General features: G+C 38.7%; 1 protein-coding gene across 4 annotated transcripts in view; it reads right to left on the bottom strand.

The window, feature by feature from the left end:
- GPATCH2L (G-patch domain containing 2 like) overlaps window positions 1–13,792 on the bottom strand; it is a 54,906-nt gene that overhangs the window by 29,778 nt on the left and 11,336 nt on the right. For 3 of the 4 annotated variants that reach the window (XM_036068555.2, XM_036068553.2, XM_078053999.1), the window contains exons 3-5: window positions 7,543–7,607; window positions 2,700–2,876; window positions 1,096–1,175 (exon numbers count right to left, since the gene is read on the bottom strand). In XM_036068555.2, coding sequence (XP_035924448.1) covers window positions 1,096–1,175; window positions 2,700–2,876; window positions 7,543–7,607 — 322 coding nt within the window. Of the gene's footprint in view, window positions 1–1,095; window positions 1,176–2,320; window positions 2,443–2,699; window positions 2,877–7,542; window positions 7,608–13,792 lie in introns of those variants that run through there. The other variant, XM_078054001.1, reaches the window with a different exon arrangement.

Genomic DNA, 13,792 nt, shown 5'->3' with positions numbered 1-13,792 from the left:
TTCAACTACAAAACAGGAGCCCCCTGAGGGTAGCCAGGCTGTGGCTGTGATCACTATGTACCTAGCCTGGCACAGAGCCGGACACATAGCAGGCATTCTAAATGTTTATGCAGTGAACACATTAATGCTCTGAAATTGCCCTTTGCCCACCACCATCCTCTCTAACTAGGTATGAGCCCCAGGCTTAACCTACCTTCAATCTCAAAGCTAGAGTAAAAAATTAAAGTAATTTTTAGGGGCACCTGGGTGAGTCAGTTAAGTGTCTGCCTTCGGCTCAAGTCATGATCCCAGAATCCTGGGATCGAGCGGTTCCCTGCTCAGGAGGAGTCTGCTCATCCCTCTCCCTTTACCCCTCCCCCCCACTTGTGCTCTCTCCCAAACTAATAAATAATCTTCAAAAAAATTAATAATTTTAAAAGATAAAAGAGAAGTACAGCTGGGTTCAATCCTCTCTTCTGCAACTTCTATCTGGGTAATATTAGACATTACCTAGCTTCTTTGAACCCAAGTTTTCCTCATCTGCTAAGTGGGAATATCACCTGTTCTATAAGGTTGTTAAGAGGACTAAATGAACTGAGTGCCCAGTACAGTCCCTGACAAAGGCAGAACTGAACGTGGAGAGTCCTCCCATGTGGCCAAGGAGAAGCTTTTGAAATCTGATAACAGGTTTTCTTTCCAGTTTTTTACTTTTTAATGAATTCTAGAATAAAAGACCAAAATGAGGACAGAAGAAGCATTCATGAATTTAGGAGTTATAAAGAAGCCAAGAGTATTTTAACTTTTACAATAATAATATAAGGTTAATCAAAAGAATAGAAGGGACAAGAGCAGGCCTGTAGATTTATAGACAAACTGTCATAACAGTATTTGCTTTGTCAAAACTTCTGTACGAGTTAAGCTTCATCTTTTATGTGTGTATCCATTTATAGCCTCCATTAAGGTTCACTCTTGTGAACTTGCAAAATATTTCAGTTGGCTTAATTTACTCCAAGGAATTCTGCAGCACCTTTGCTTATCAACAAGGTACACAAATCCCACAGGGAATACTGTCCTCCCAGTCTCCCAGTGAGCCCAGGAGACAGTAAGAGCGGTCACCTTCCCAACAAGCCTTCTTCGGCCCTTTCTGAGGCATCGAGCTGCAGCTCCAGGCAGACGATTCAAGCGGGCATGGTACCCTAAAAAAAAGAAGAAAGTCCTCAGAAACGGAATGCAGAAGATTCATTAGCAATGGTAGGCTTCTAGTACACCAAAGGCCCTCCTCCCCAGGATCTTACTAGACTGACTCTTAAACTATTATCACTAGTCTTTTTGCCAAGGATTTATTATTCTCATGTCTTTGCAGTATGATCTTAAGTGTGTGTGTCTTTACCTCTGACCTAGGCATCTTCACCTAGAAAGGAGGGATAATCACTCGCTCAGTCCTATCATCCAGGGCTGATGTGAAGACTCAGTGAAATAGCACAGCAAAGGTACTTTATAAACTGAAAACACTACACAAATAAAAGGCATTATCAACAATTTCTAATTATAAATTAAATGCTTATTTCAAAAACATTTAAGTCATAGAATAATAGTAGAAATAGCCTGTATAGTATAATCCCATTTTTCTAATTGCTGTATGTATTCTATACATAAAAAACACAACTGGAAGAATCCACACCCAAGTGTTATCAATGACACTGTCTCTGGGTATGGAATTACAGGCCATTTTAAATTGTTCTTCCTGTTCTTATTTGTGTGCATTTTAAGTGGTCCATAAAGAACTTTCAGAAATTGTCGCTGAAATGTTTGATGCACGTTATTAAGATAGCAAATATGTGCTTCAGCCAGGCAATAATCTTTACCAAGAGCCAACTGTTTTGAGAAGGCCTTTCAATCACCCAAATTTATCATAACAAAATGCTATAGGAGTTTACAGCTCTGGGCATAATTCTGTCCACCAACAGATGCCCAACAAATACTTGATAACTGACTGACTGATTACTGGGCACCCCAGAATCATAAATTTATAGAGCTAAAAGAAACCTCTGAAACAGTTTGCTCAAAGCCGCAATTATTTTAAGTGATGACCCCCATGTCCCAAGGAAATGAAGTGACTCTATCATAGAGCTAGAAGACAGTACCTGAGAGTATTATCACCCCAGTTCCTTCCCCGTCCTAGGCTCTTTCCACTCTACCCTGCTATATCATAAGTAAAGGAAAAGCAAAGGGAAAGGATGTACTTGTGTTTAAGTCCACAATAATAGAATAAAATAAAATTATTTAATGAATTATTTTAAAATCATCCAATTAAAAAAATGTCATTATACCTTGTATGTGAATGTTCTTACTGAAATGTGTTCTCTTCCAAGATCCAATACTTCAGGCTCCCACTGAGCACTCCATAGCCCATCGGTTTCACAGCAGGTAAGCAGCAGTGACACGCTGCTAGGCTTCCTAAATCTGGCACAAATGGCAATAGCAAGCTGAAGGAATGCCCTGCTAACAGATATCCCAAGAGTCTCCATGGGTTGATTTAGGTACGAATGGAGAACCTCAAGCTTTGAGACTCACCCTTGAATCTTCTAGAAAAATCCCTGGACTACCTCCAAAATTCAGAGTTAATGCATGCTTAGAGGCATGAGTATGCTTGCCATGGGATGATTCTCCCCAAAGAGAACCATAAAAATGTTAAGTGTATTTTGGTCTCCAGAACTTACCTCTTTGAGCTGGTCGAGAAGGTAAAAGGAATGTGGAATCAGAAAGTTTATCCAGTCCAGAATCCATTCTTTCTACTTCAGGGCAATGATCAGGAGCCCACTTCGGCAGAAGATTAGGGACAGTGAATCCTGGGACACATTCTCCCTCATAGAACCAATCGCTCTGCTCATCATCCCCTAAAGTAAAAAGATGGTATCGTAAGTTGGAATTTTAACATGTTCTATGGAAAACCAAATGGGAAGATGATTTCTCAGAGCTATAGATTTGATTATACTTTTTAAATAAAATCAAAGTACAAAAAAATTGTTTTGAACCTTCTTTTTTATCTATATTATGATGAAAACTAGAGTATCAAACTAGTTTCACATAAATGTCATACTGTGGTACACTGGACTTTTTTTGAGAGTAAAAAACTAATAAAGCTACCATTTACTAAACTCTTACCACCTATGAGGGTCCATGCTAAAAATCTGTCAGTATGCTATCTCTTCTAAACCCTACACTAATTCCAACTTATAAATGAGGCAATTAAAGCCCAGAGAAGGCAAGATCAAGTTAGTAAATGATGAAGCCAAGATGTGAACCCAAAGCCTGACTAACTCCAAAGCCTTTAACACAAAAATAAGTTGCCTCTTATGTACCATTCTGTGGTATAAATGGACTTGGGGGTTCACAGCCCACAAATGTTTCTCGATTCAAAACTAGCTATTCCAGAGGGATGTTATATTTGCATTTCTCATAATAGGTGAATTAAAAATGTATACCCATACCTCAATTCTTCCTTGGTACCCCATTAATGGGACAGAAAAATCATCTTGACATTAGCAATCCAAGCAACCAGGAAAAAACTAACCACAGGGACAAGCAATATAATCCCCCAAGGCTTGTCATAAAGTTACACCATTTGCCCAAGGCCAGACTCTTCATCAATGACAAAGTTAAGACTAGACCCATATAGCCAGACTCTTGGCTCAAACCTCTTTCTACTGGCTAGGATGACAGCATCTCAGTTTGCAATGGAACTCGTTCCCGCCCACAAAAAGTAGTACGACAGATAACTTTAGGTCTGCCACTCCATACTCCTTTCAAAATAGCAAGGATGAAGGGAATTACTACAAGAACATCTAAAGAGTTCATGGTGCATTCATTCTCTAATGTATGCCGGATCCCAAGGAAAACTGCTCAGGCCATGTTAAGCACATGAAGTATCAGATTCATGGGCCACTAACATGGGCCAGGATAATGATAACTCTTAACTCACGCTGGAGATCTCTAAAAGGGAAAATGAAAATGCCTGTAAAAAAGTTACTCAAAGTGTTCCCTTATAAAAACACACCACCAACAGCTGTTTCTCTAGAACAGTGGTTCTCAAACTTCAGTGTACATCAAAAGGAGCAGAAAGTGTCGTCAGAACACAGACTGCTGGGCCCCACCCCCAAAAGTTTCTGATTCTGGTCCAGGAAGGATCAAAAATTTACGTTTCTAACAAGTTCCCTAAGTGATGCTAAGCTGACTTCAGGACCACATTTTGAGAATCACTACCCTCACCAAACCACGTACACAAGATGAACTAAAGACAGGCTTTAGAATTAACAATGATTAGTTTCTCTGCATGTCAATATATTAATTCCTTTCTTATTCATAAGCATTCCTTAGGCCATTTATTAAAACAGTATAGTTAGCTAGATCATATTTCCTGAAGACTAATGGCATCCCATAATGGCATTTTTTTGGTTCTTAAGCATTCACTCAAGATTTCTGGCAATATAAAAAGGGACTCACTGAATTGGAGGAAACCTTGTGAAGTCATCTAGACCAGTAGTCCCCAACCCTGGGTTCACTAGGATGCATGATGCAGCAGCTCCCCCAAAAGACTACTGCCAGAGAATAAGGAAGAGGCTGATGGGTCAGGCTCCGGACTTCCTGCTCCTCCTGCTTTAACCAAAATAGGGTTAGCTGTTTTATAATCTGAGGTTCTATGCCTAATTCTGTTTGAGGGAGAAAAAGGAGAATTTCCCCCTTATCTGGCCTTCCCAGTAACTAATTATTAAAGAGTTTACCATATGCCAGGCAATGTGTTACCCACTGTAGTTTCAAATAATAAAAAAAAAATTCCTGCCTTGGAAGGCTTCAATGGAAAAGACACACATCTATAAACAATAACATCATATGGTAAGTGATAAGAAAGCCTAAGTATAGAGAAAGAAAGAGTAAGGGTTCTAGGAGATGAGACCTACACTGAGTGTTTATCAGTCGGAATCCTCAGGAAACGCATACACGTTTAAATGGGATAACTGAGACTTTAATGAAGTGACTCTTTACAAAAGTGTAGACAGTATTAGCAGAAACCAACAAGGGACGGTGAAGCACCCTGGAGCCAGCGCAGTGGGGAATCTTTACCCTTCCTAAACCTGAAGCAGCAAGGAGAAAGAATGGTTATCAGAGACCAGAGAGAAAATGGAGGTTACAGAAGGCTGCCCAACAGAAAGGGAGCCAGGGAAAGCTACAATCCAATGTGGTAGACTGCGTTATTGTTTCCAACTCTTCACTACCTCACTATGGTAATACATCCATGCCTTTTGCCTTTTATCATGAAATTCCAGAGCCTTCCCCTTGAGGCAGAGCATACTTCCTCATCCCACTGATAACTGGCTTGTCATATAACTTGCTTTAGGTAGTAGAACATTAGCAGATGTGACTCAAGCACAAGCTTTAAATATGTATGTATGCTCTGGTTTGGTCACTTAGCATTCACGTTTTCCAGCAAGAGAAGTCCATGCCACATAGAGCCTCTAGTAGAGGTCCCATGATAAGATACGCTGAGTAGATACAAACCTAATTTAAAGCCTAGAGACCAGCTGAGCTCAAGTTAGATCAGCTGAACCACAGCCAACCCCCAGCCCCACAACAAGAAATAAATGTGGTAAACCACTGAAATTCTGGGGCTGTTAAACAGTATTATCATGATAAAAACTTGCCTAATACACTCAGTATCATTCGCCTCCCTCCCTCCACTCCTCTGCTAATGCCTCCTATTGGCCAAACCCCGTAAGAATTGAGAGCAAATGACCCCACTGATTCAGTCCATAAATATGCCCCGGAGGGGCAAAAGGAAAACTGTGTCTCGGTGGATGACCAACCATTCAAGAAAAGGTAAGGATGAGATTTCTGGCAAAGACACAAGCATAAAAAAAGACATGGAAGCAGAAAATAACATAGCTTTGTGCTGAGAACTCCAAGAATCTAAACATCATCAGAATGCATGAAGTTGAGACAGAGAGGAAAGCTGGGGCTATAGAATATTCTAAAATCTTCCAGCATAAACCAAAGATTCCTTACCAGTAGAAAGGTTTTTCCCAAGGCTCAACACTTAATCTGTCATTTAACATTTAACATTTAATCTGTCATTTTCCTAAGGCCCAACACTTAATCTGTCCACACTTTCTTAAACCTCTGGATAATTATACATCATAGTCTTTAAGACACATTGTGAGGGGTGCCTGGGTGTCGCAGTCAGTTAAGTGTCTGCCTTCCCCGCAGGTCATGATCCCTGGGTCCTGGGATGGAGCCCTGTGTCAGGCTCCCTGCTTAGCAGGGAGCCTGCTTCTCCCTCTCTTCCCCACTCATGCTCTCTGCCGCTATCTCTGTCTCTCTCTCAAATAAATAAATAAAATCGTAAAGAAGAGAGAGAGACACATTATGATACTTCATAGAACAGTATAAAAGCAAAGAAAAAGCAGAATTTGTAATTCTGAATAGTATGCACTAGTTTATTCATGGAAAGACAACCAGACTTCCCTGGTATGAGACAAAAGAATCAAGACCTTAGCTACACCCTACCTGGGAGTATACACACACAGCCTCTAATGACTTATAGCTCCCTCAGAATCAGAAAGGGATAGAAATGTACTCACAACAACCTCCATTATAGTAGGAAGCTCAGCAACTCCATTCATGCCCATGACTCTGAGGCACGGGTCAGATACCCTGCCCCACGATCTCTCTCCAAAATCAGAACTTGGATCCTGAGTGTCACAGTCCCAGGATTCCTTCAGTTACTAGGGAGCCTATCTGGATCAACCTGGACATATAGCCATTGTGCTTCTGTCCTTCAGTCACTTAACCCTTAAAGAAAAATCACTGAATCTCAGAACTAAAAGGGACTTTAGACATCTACAAATCCCTTATTTAGATTATCAGAACTACAGTCCCAAGGAGATATATGAAATTATTATTGGTACACAATTAGTGTGGTCCTAAGCAAGTACACAGGATAAAACAAAGTTTCAAATTACTGTTTAGGCTATAAAGATAAAGAACTGGTAATTAACATATACCAGCCTTATTCACAGTGTTCTATGCTAAACTTCAGGAGTTTTAACATTATAAAGAAAATGTTTTCTATAATATATTCATCTAGAACACTATACTCATTTATAAATAAGGTTATAAAAATAAATTCTGATGTAAAAATAAGAATGTCTTAATATCCAATAAAAAGAATATAATACAGAAGGATATTTTTTGGTTCTAATAAAATTAGCAACTTCCTAAAGTCCCATCCTTGACACTATATTCCCCTAATCAATGATTCTCAAAGTCTGAACTACCTGCATAAAAATCACTGCAGGTACTTATGAAAAATTCAGATTCCAGGGGCCAACTCTAGACCTATTTGATTTCTAGGAGCTCAGGAATTTTAAGAGGTGGCCTTTAAATGCTCTACAGTTTGAGAACCACTGCCATAAACAACCACCATATTCTCAAGTGAGTCACTCCTCTAATCATTAAAACCTCCCCAGAAATACCGAACCAACAGCCCAAAGCTGGGATCAAGATTACCTTGCCGTCCTTCATCGTTGGTAAAGAGCCCTGTGTCACTGCTGCTACACACACTGCTGGTTTCACTGGAAAAAAGAGTCAAACACAAGAGAACACATCAGCTCCTGTGAAAAACACAGCAGTGCCCGTTCTGATTTTCAAATCTAACACCCCAAGTTTCCCTGATTTCACTCCAGCTCATTAGCCAATCACAAATGTAAATTTCATAATCAGGCCAAAGAGGAGAGCTTATTTTCCCATAAAACAAATAAAAGGAAAACTCTAAAACCTTTGCTTATATTTCAAAGTACTTTATAAACATCTAAAGTAACCCTAGGTTAGCATTAGAAAGTTATTTATTAAGGCTCACAGAAGTAATCTCAACCGGTCTGGGTATATCAAACACCACAAATTTACACATTTATCAACCCATTTTATTTATAAATACTGTCAACTCTCAGTTTCAAATGAAGCTATCCAACTTTAAGACATCTAACATCTATCAAGTTTTCTCCCCATTTACACAACAGCTAACAAAAATCCACGAACAGAAAAAAAGTCAGTATGACCAAAGTTATGTTTTCTAAATTTAATGTCTTGCTGATATGAAGTGGGTACAACAACACTCATTTTCAAAACAGAAGGTTAAAAATAAAAATATAAAAACAAACTCCATTTGAACCCACTGAAATAAAACTTTTGCCCTATAGAATTCTGTTCAACTGGCTGCATTTCCCGAGCTATCACTAACAACTGATTCTGCCTCTTCTGATGCTGCATTTCTTTTGCCTAATCTTCATTAAATTTGACTGATCTGGTTCAAGAAAATTTCTCTATTCTTTACAGTATGAACTATTTTCTTAAATGGGAGTGTTTCCTTCCACGCTAGCCAATTTTTTTCACCTACTCTACAAGATGGAAGAAACCAAAGCAAGGAAGAAACATTCTCATCGTATTGCATAAGGAATAGGCTTGGCAAAATCACAGTCTACATTTCTGGATCAAAAATCTGAAAATATTTTGTATTTTGCAACATTTCCAAATATCTTGCCAACACTAAATCCTTAAAATGCTGATTAAATTAAGTAGCAATGCCTTCTTCACTTAAGTTTATCTCTGAATAGATCCAAGAAGTTTGCTGTAGCAAGAGTCAATAAAATGTACTCGATTTCTTTAAAGGTTCTTCCATTTTATTTTCTTCTGTACTTGTAAGTGGGAACTTTCTCAGGTGTCATTCCAAGAAATGTCTCACAAAACTATATGACTGGATTCTGATGGATTTAGAATCTTCAAAGAGCTCTGTAGTTAAATCCAGAAGATATCCCCACTGAGTTCTGCACTCTTCCTACTGCTGAGTTCAAGGAACTGTGCCTGCTGAATGTAATGGTGTTATTTTTGTGCTTTTAGCAAATTCCTAAGGGTATCAGTGGTCTAACTCCCTTGAGTCTTACTACACATTCTCTCATATTACTACTTTATTATCCTCATCTGGCCTCAAAGATAAAGCAAATTTGACATTTTTTAACTCTTCTTGAGTGGAGTAAGGAGTGCTTAAAAAGCACATTAGGCCATGGAACAGATACTTTAGCCCACCATCATGTCATATACTTTATTAGTTAGCAGTATCACTAACTGAGATTTAGGGATCAGGAAACAATAGCCTGCCACCTATTTTTGCAATGACCTGTGAGCTAAGAATGATTTTTATGGTTTAAATGACTGGAGGTAAAAAAAAAAAAAAAAATCATTTTGTGACATGTGGGAATGATATGAAATTCAAATTTCAGTGTCCATAAATAAAGTTTTATTGGAACACAGCCACAGTTATTCATTTACATATCATCGATAGCTGCTTTCACACTACAACTGCAAAGTTGAGTAGCTCCAACACTGAACATATCGCACACAAATCCCTAGAATATTTACTATCTGGCCTTTACAGAGGAAGTTTGCTGATCCCTGCTCTGCATGTATTACAAGTTCTACTCTTGAGTATTTAGAATTAAAAAATTAAACCTGTTTGCTTTATTACAAAATCTATCAGTTCTTTTCCCCATTCATTTCCAGTCACCTATCAGTACTACAAGATACAGTGCTTCCTTGATCCTTTTTTGCATGGACTCCACTCTCTCCTCATATTCTAAACAAAGGGGGCAAACTCAAAGAAATCTGCTGGATCAAGAAAGGTGTTGGTAAACTAAAGCCTTCCACACATTTCCTATTTTTGTCAATAGCATTTAAGAAGACTCACTGTTTTTGAAAAAGTTTGGATTAGACTTGTCTAAGCTTTCCATACATAGTTAATTCGAGGAATGGCAATGTCACAGAAATATCACCAGGATTTTAAGACTATGATCAAGGGAGATAGATATTTTCTTCATAAAGAAAATCTGTCTTACAGAATGCTTATTACACAAAAGTATCACCAGTCTACTGGTATCTGGAAATGACTATTTCATCAGATAGCATCTGCTAATTCTATTTACTCTCTCAGAAGGACTTGCATTGTGGAAATCTAATCGTATGTAAGAAATCGTTAGCATAATTTGGTGAAAACAAAAGTGGGAACTTTGTGGCATGTCTGCACATAAACACTATGATACAGCATGCCAAAACGTAGTGCTAGCTAGAAAGTAGAAGCAAATATTTCCCCTTCCAAGTTATAGGCCAAAGTTGTCCAGTCCTGCAGACTTCATTCACTTCTGGCTCAAAGGTCATGACTTCTTTGAAAAAAATCAGATTGGTGGGACTTTAATAACGATTTAGTCAACTATAAAATGTTAAGTTAGCTAATTAAACAGAATGTTTAATATTTCATTAAAACTAAGCTCATATCTTTCAATAAACACAAGTCTCTTTTAGCACCTTTGTAGTTAAAAGATGTCAGAATCCTACATGTTTTTCTTATTCCAAAACCTTCAAATTGGTTTATAACTTTTTTGCTATGAGTATTTTTACCAGGCAAGGAGAAAAAGCTCTGCTCCTCATTTTTGTAAGAAAAAAGTATGATCCTACCTTTAGCGTCCACTCTACTTGTGGTGCTCCGAAGCTTAGTCAGGAAGACAGAAACTCACCCTTTATTAATCTTCAGAAAAAGTAACTAGACAAAACCCACAAAGTTAGCAGGTGTGAAATCTTGTCTTTTCCTAAAATGGCAGCAATAGAGGCATCAATGCCTCCTATCTTTGCCTTGGGAGCTGTTCTGTACTCCCTGTTCTCACATGATTCTAACTATAAATAGTTCGCATACAAAAAAAAATCTTCCTAGAATATCTCTAAAATTTCTAAAAATGTATTAATCCTACAAATAATTTATACATCATTCAAAAAATTCAATCCCAAATTGGGGCAATAAGAAATTTCTCACAGAAAAAGGAGGAAGAATTCCTACCCCCATTTCTCCTAAGCTTTCACTCATTCACTTAGTAAGCATTTATTATTTACCATATACCAGAAACCACTCTACCCAGTACTAAAACTAACAAACAAACATGTCAGTAACAACATAAAGGTGTACATTTTATTAAAAACCTAGTCCAGACTACGGGAGAAGGCTGTGAAAACGGAAAGAAGAATGCTTTCCAATGAATAATTCTCTGCAAATAAGGAGGTGGGCAAGCCTACAACCTTATGACACTGAGGAAACCACCCCATTTCAGAAGCCAGAAAACACCTCAAAAACACTCTTCTGTGAGTAAAAATAGTAATAATATATAACACTTCTCTACAGTGGTTTTCACTAAAAAATGTTCCCACACTTAATTCAGCAGCATAGCCACCATTTTAAGTAAGACACAAATAAAATTAAAGCCTGGGTTTTAGACCACCAATTGTGTTACCTAATTATTATAATATTGTCAGAAAAGCAACTGAACCACATCCAACTGAAATAACGGATATGTAAAGGAAGTCACCCTAACCTGCAGTTCCAGAGGCTTTCCTCCGCCACCATTTTATAATGAAAACTTCTGAACATATGAAAAAGTTGAAAGAAGTTCCAGTTACCACTCACACTCCATCACATCTACTGACATCACACACTGCAATTAACATTTTGCTTTTTCTGTTTTATCACACATCTATATATCTAACCTTCCCACCTGGGCATCTGTAATTCAAGGCACTCTTGGTAGACCAGATGACTGGGCATGGCATCTACTCTCAGAGAAGTAGACTATCATAGGAATCAAGCTTAACAAAACACTACTGATACCCCTCAGTGACTTGAATAATTAATTCCAGGGCAAACACTCTTAGCCAAACACTGTATATGCCTTGGTATAAACTTTAAAATGCTATCATCTGAACTGCTCTTCTTTCCAAATTCTGAAAATGAACTGTTTGCCCTTTAGAGGAGCAGTTAAAGGGTATTTTTTCAAGTTAGCAAAAGCTCTCAGTTAAAAAGTTTTAAAAACTACAGTATTCTTATTCTACAGAAGAGATCAGTGTTTTGGTCTTACTAAGTTCTCTAAATTTGAAACTCATGCCTGTTGGTAAAAGCAAAGTCAATGAAGTGAAAACCCTATCTCAGCACTTAGAAACATCAGCAGTAGCTCTCAACTCAAAGCAATTTCACCCCCTTCATAGCCCCCACCCACCCTCACCCCCACCCTGCACCCACAGGGTCATTTGACAATGTCTGGAGAAACATTTTGTCAGGACTTGGGAGCACTGGAGGGCGAGTTGGTATCCTACTGGCATCTGTTGGGTAGAGGCCAGGATGCTGCTAAACATCCTACAATGCACAGGACAGCCCTCACAACAGAGAATTATCTGGCTCAAAGTTGAGAACCCTCATCTATAGTGATGAACAAGCTACAGGATGGAGTGGGCAGGGCATCATGTTAAAGGAAACACCACTTCAGAGGAGGAGAGGAGGCTGTGCACTTCTGCTGGATAAAACCAGCCTTCAGGGACAGAGGTCAACAACCCATAGTAGCAACAGTGTCATTCTCTTGCCAGGGCCTCAGAGAGTCTGAGGCCTCTGGATCCCAGGAATCATGAGAAGGTAGCTGGACCTTCAAGCCAACTGGTAAACTGAAACTACTCAAGCAGTACAGATGGCCCCTCCCTGCCTAGCCCAGGCAGAAAGAAGAGCCCATAGAGAGAAGAGAGAGATCCAGGCAGAGTAAGAGGGAAAGATGTTGCTCATTTCAATGTCCCCAATGCCTAGCAGAGCAGCTGGCACAAAACAGGCATTCAGCAAATGCTACATAAATGGAATGAACTCCTTCAGATAACTCTGCTGCCTCCCCTTCTATAGCCTTCGTGGCATGTCACTTCAATCTCTAATCCTATTTCCCGCATGTAAGACGTGGATGGGTTGTTTTGAGGATGTGATGACAGGAGGCATGTGAACCCACGTTGTGAATTCTAGAGCATTATACAGAGGCAAAGGATGAAAGATTCAAAAGCTACATCTAGGGTGCTAATTCTTGTATGTGTCCTGATATTATTATTTTAGAAGTTAATAGTAGTAACTTCCTGAGAGTCTTTTTATTAAAATAGTAATGTCAATTCTATAGGACTCTCAATTATGCTTCCATAAAGAAAAAAAATTCTATGGGACTCGAATCTATTTTCATTTTGGAATGGAAAAATAAATGTGGCCTATGAAATCTAGTATTTTCCCTGGGTTTCATCCAAGAGAGGCAGACACAGCCCTGAGCAGATATCCAAACTACAAGTGTCTCAAGAAGGAGTTTGGTACTTGAATTGAGTTTAAGAAAATTATTAATATAGAAGGCTACTGTTAATTACTGATACGAGTTAAGTCTACTACAGGCCCAGCAAAGTACTAAGTACTTTATATTTGTTATTACATTTCCTCTCCCCAAATCTCTCCGAGGTAACTATGCGAACCTCATATTACAAATGAAGGAGTGAGGCTTAGAGAGGTCAAGCAACTTGCCCAACATTGCACAGCAAATAAGCATCATAGCCAGGGTGGTGTATCTCCAAAGCCCATGTGCTCATTGAACAGTCATCAAAACACAGATGGTACAGAGAGATTCATTTACCAAGTAATTCCACGTTTCCCTCTTCATGAGATACTTTTCAATTCAGCATTTCTCATTTTCATTCTCCTGAAAATGCTAAGAGATTAATTGAACTTGGGAAAGAGTGTTTCTTTGCTTTTTGCTACTTAAAACATTCAGACACAGAGGAAGCTCTAGCTGTGCTCTGACTATACTGCGTATCAACTAAAAATGCATCAAACATGCTGATACCAAGAAAACTAATCAGGAACTCACTTTGAAAAAGCTCTCCC

Source organism: Halichoerus grypus, chromosome 8 (assembly GCF_964656455.1).
Source record: "Halichoerus grypus chromosome 8, mHalGry1.hap1.1, whole genome shotgun sequence".
Lineage (NCBI taxonomy): Eukaryota > Metazoa > Chordata > Mammalia > Carnivora > Phocidae > Halichoerus > Halichoerus grypus.
Note: the sequence above shows the minus strand (reverse complement) of the source record. Positions and strands in the feature narration are given on the sequence as shown.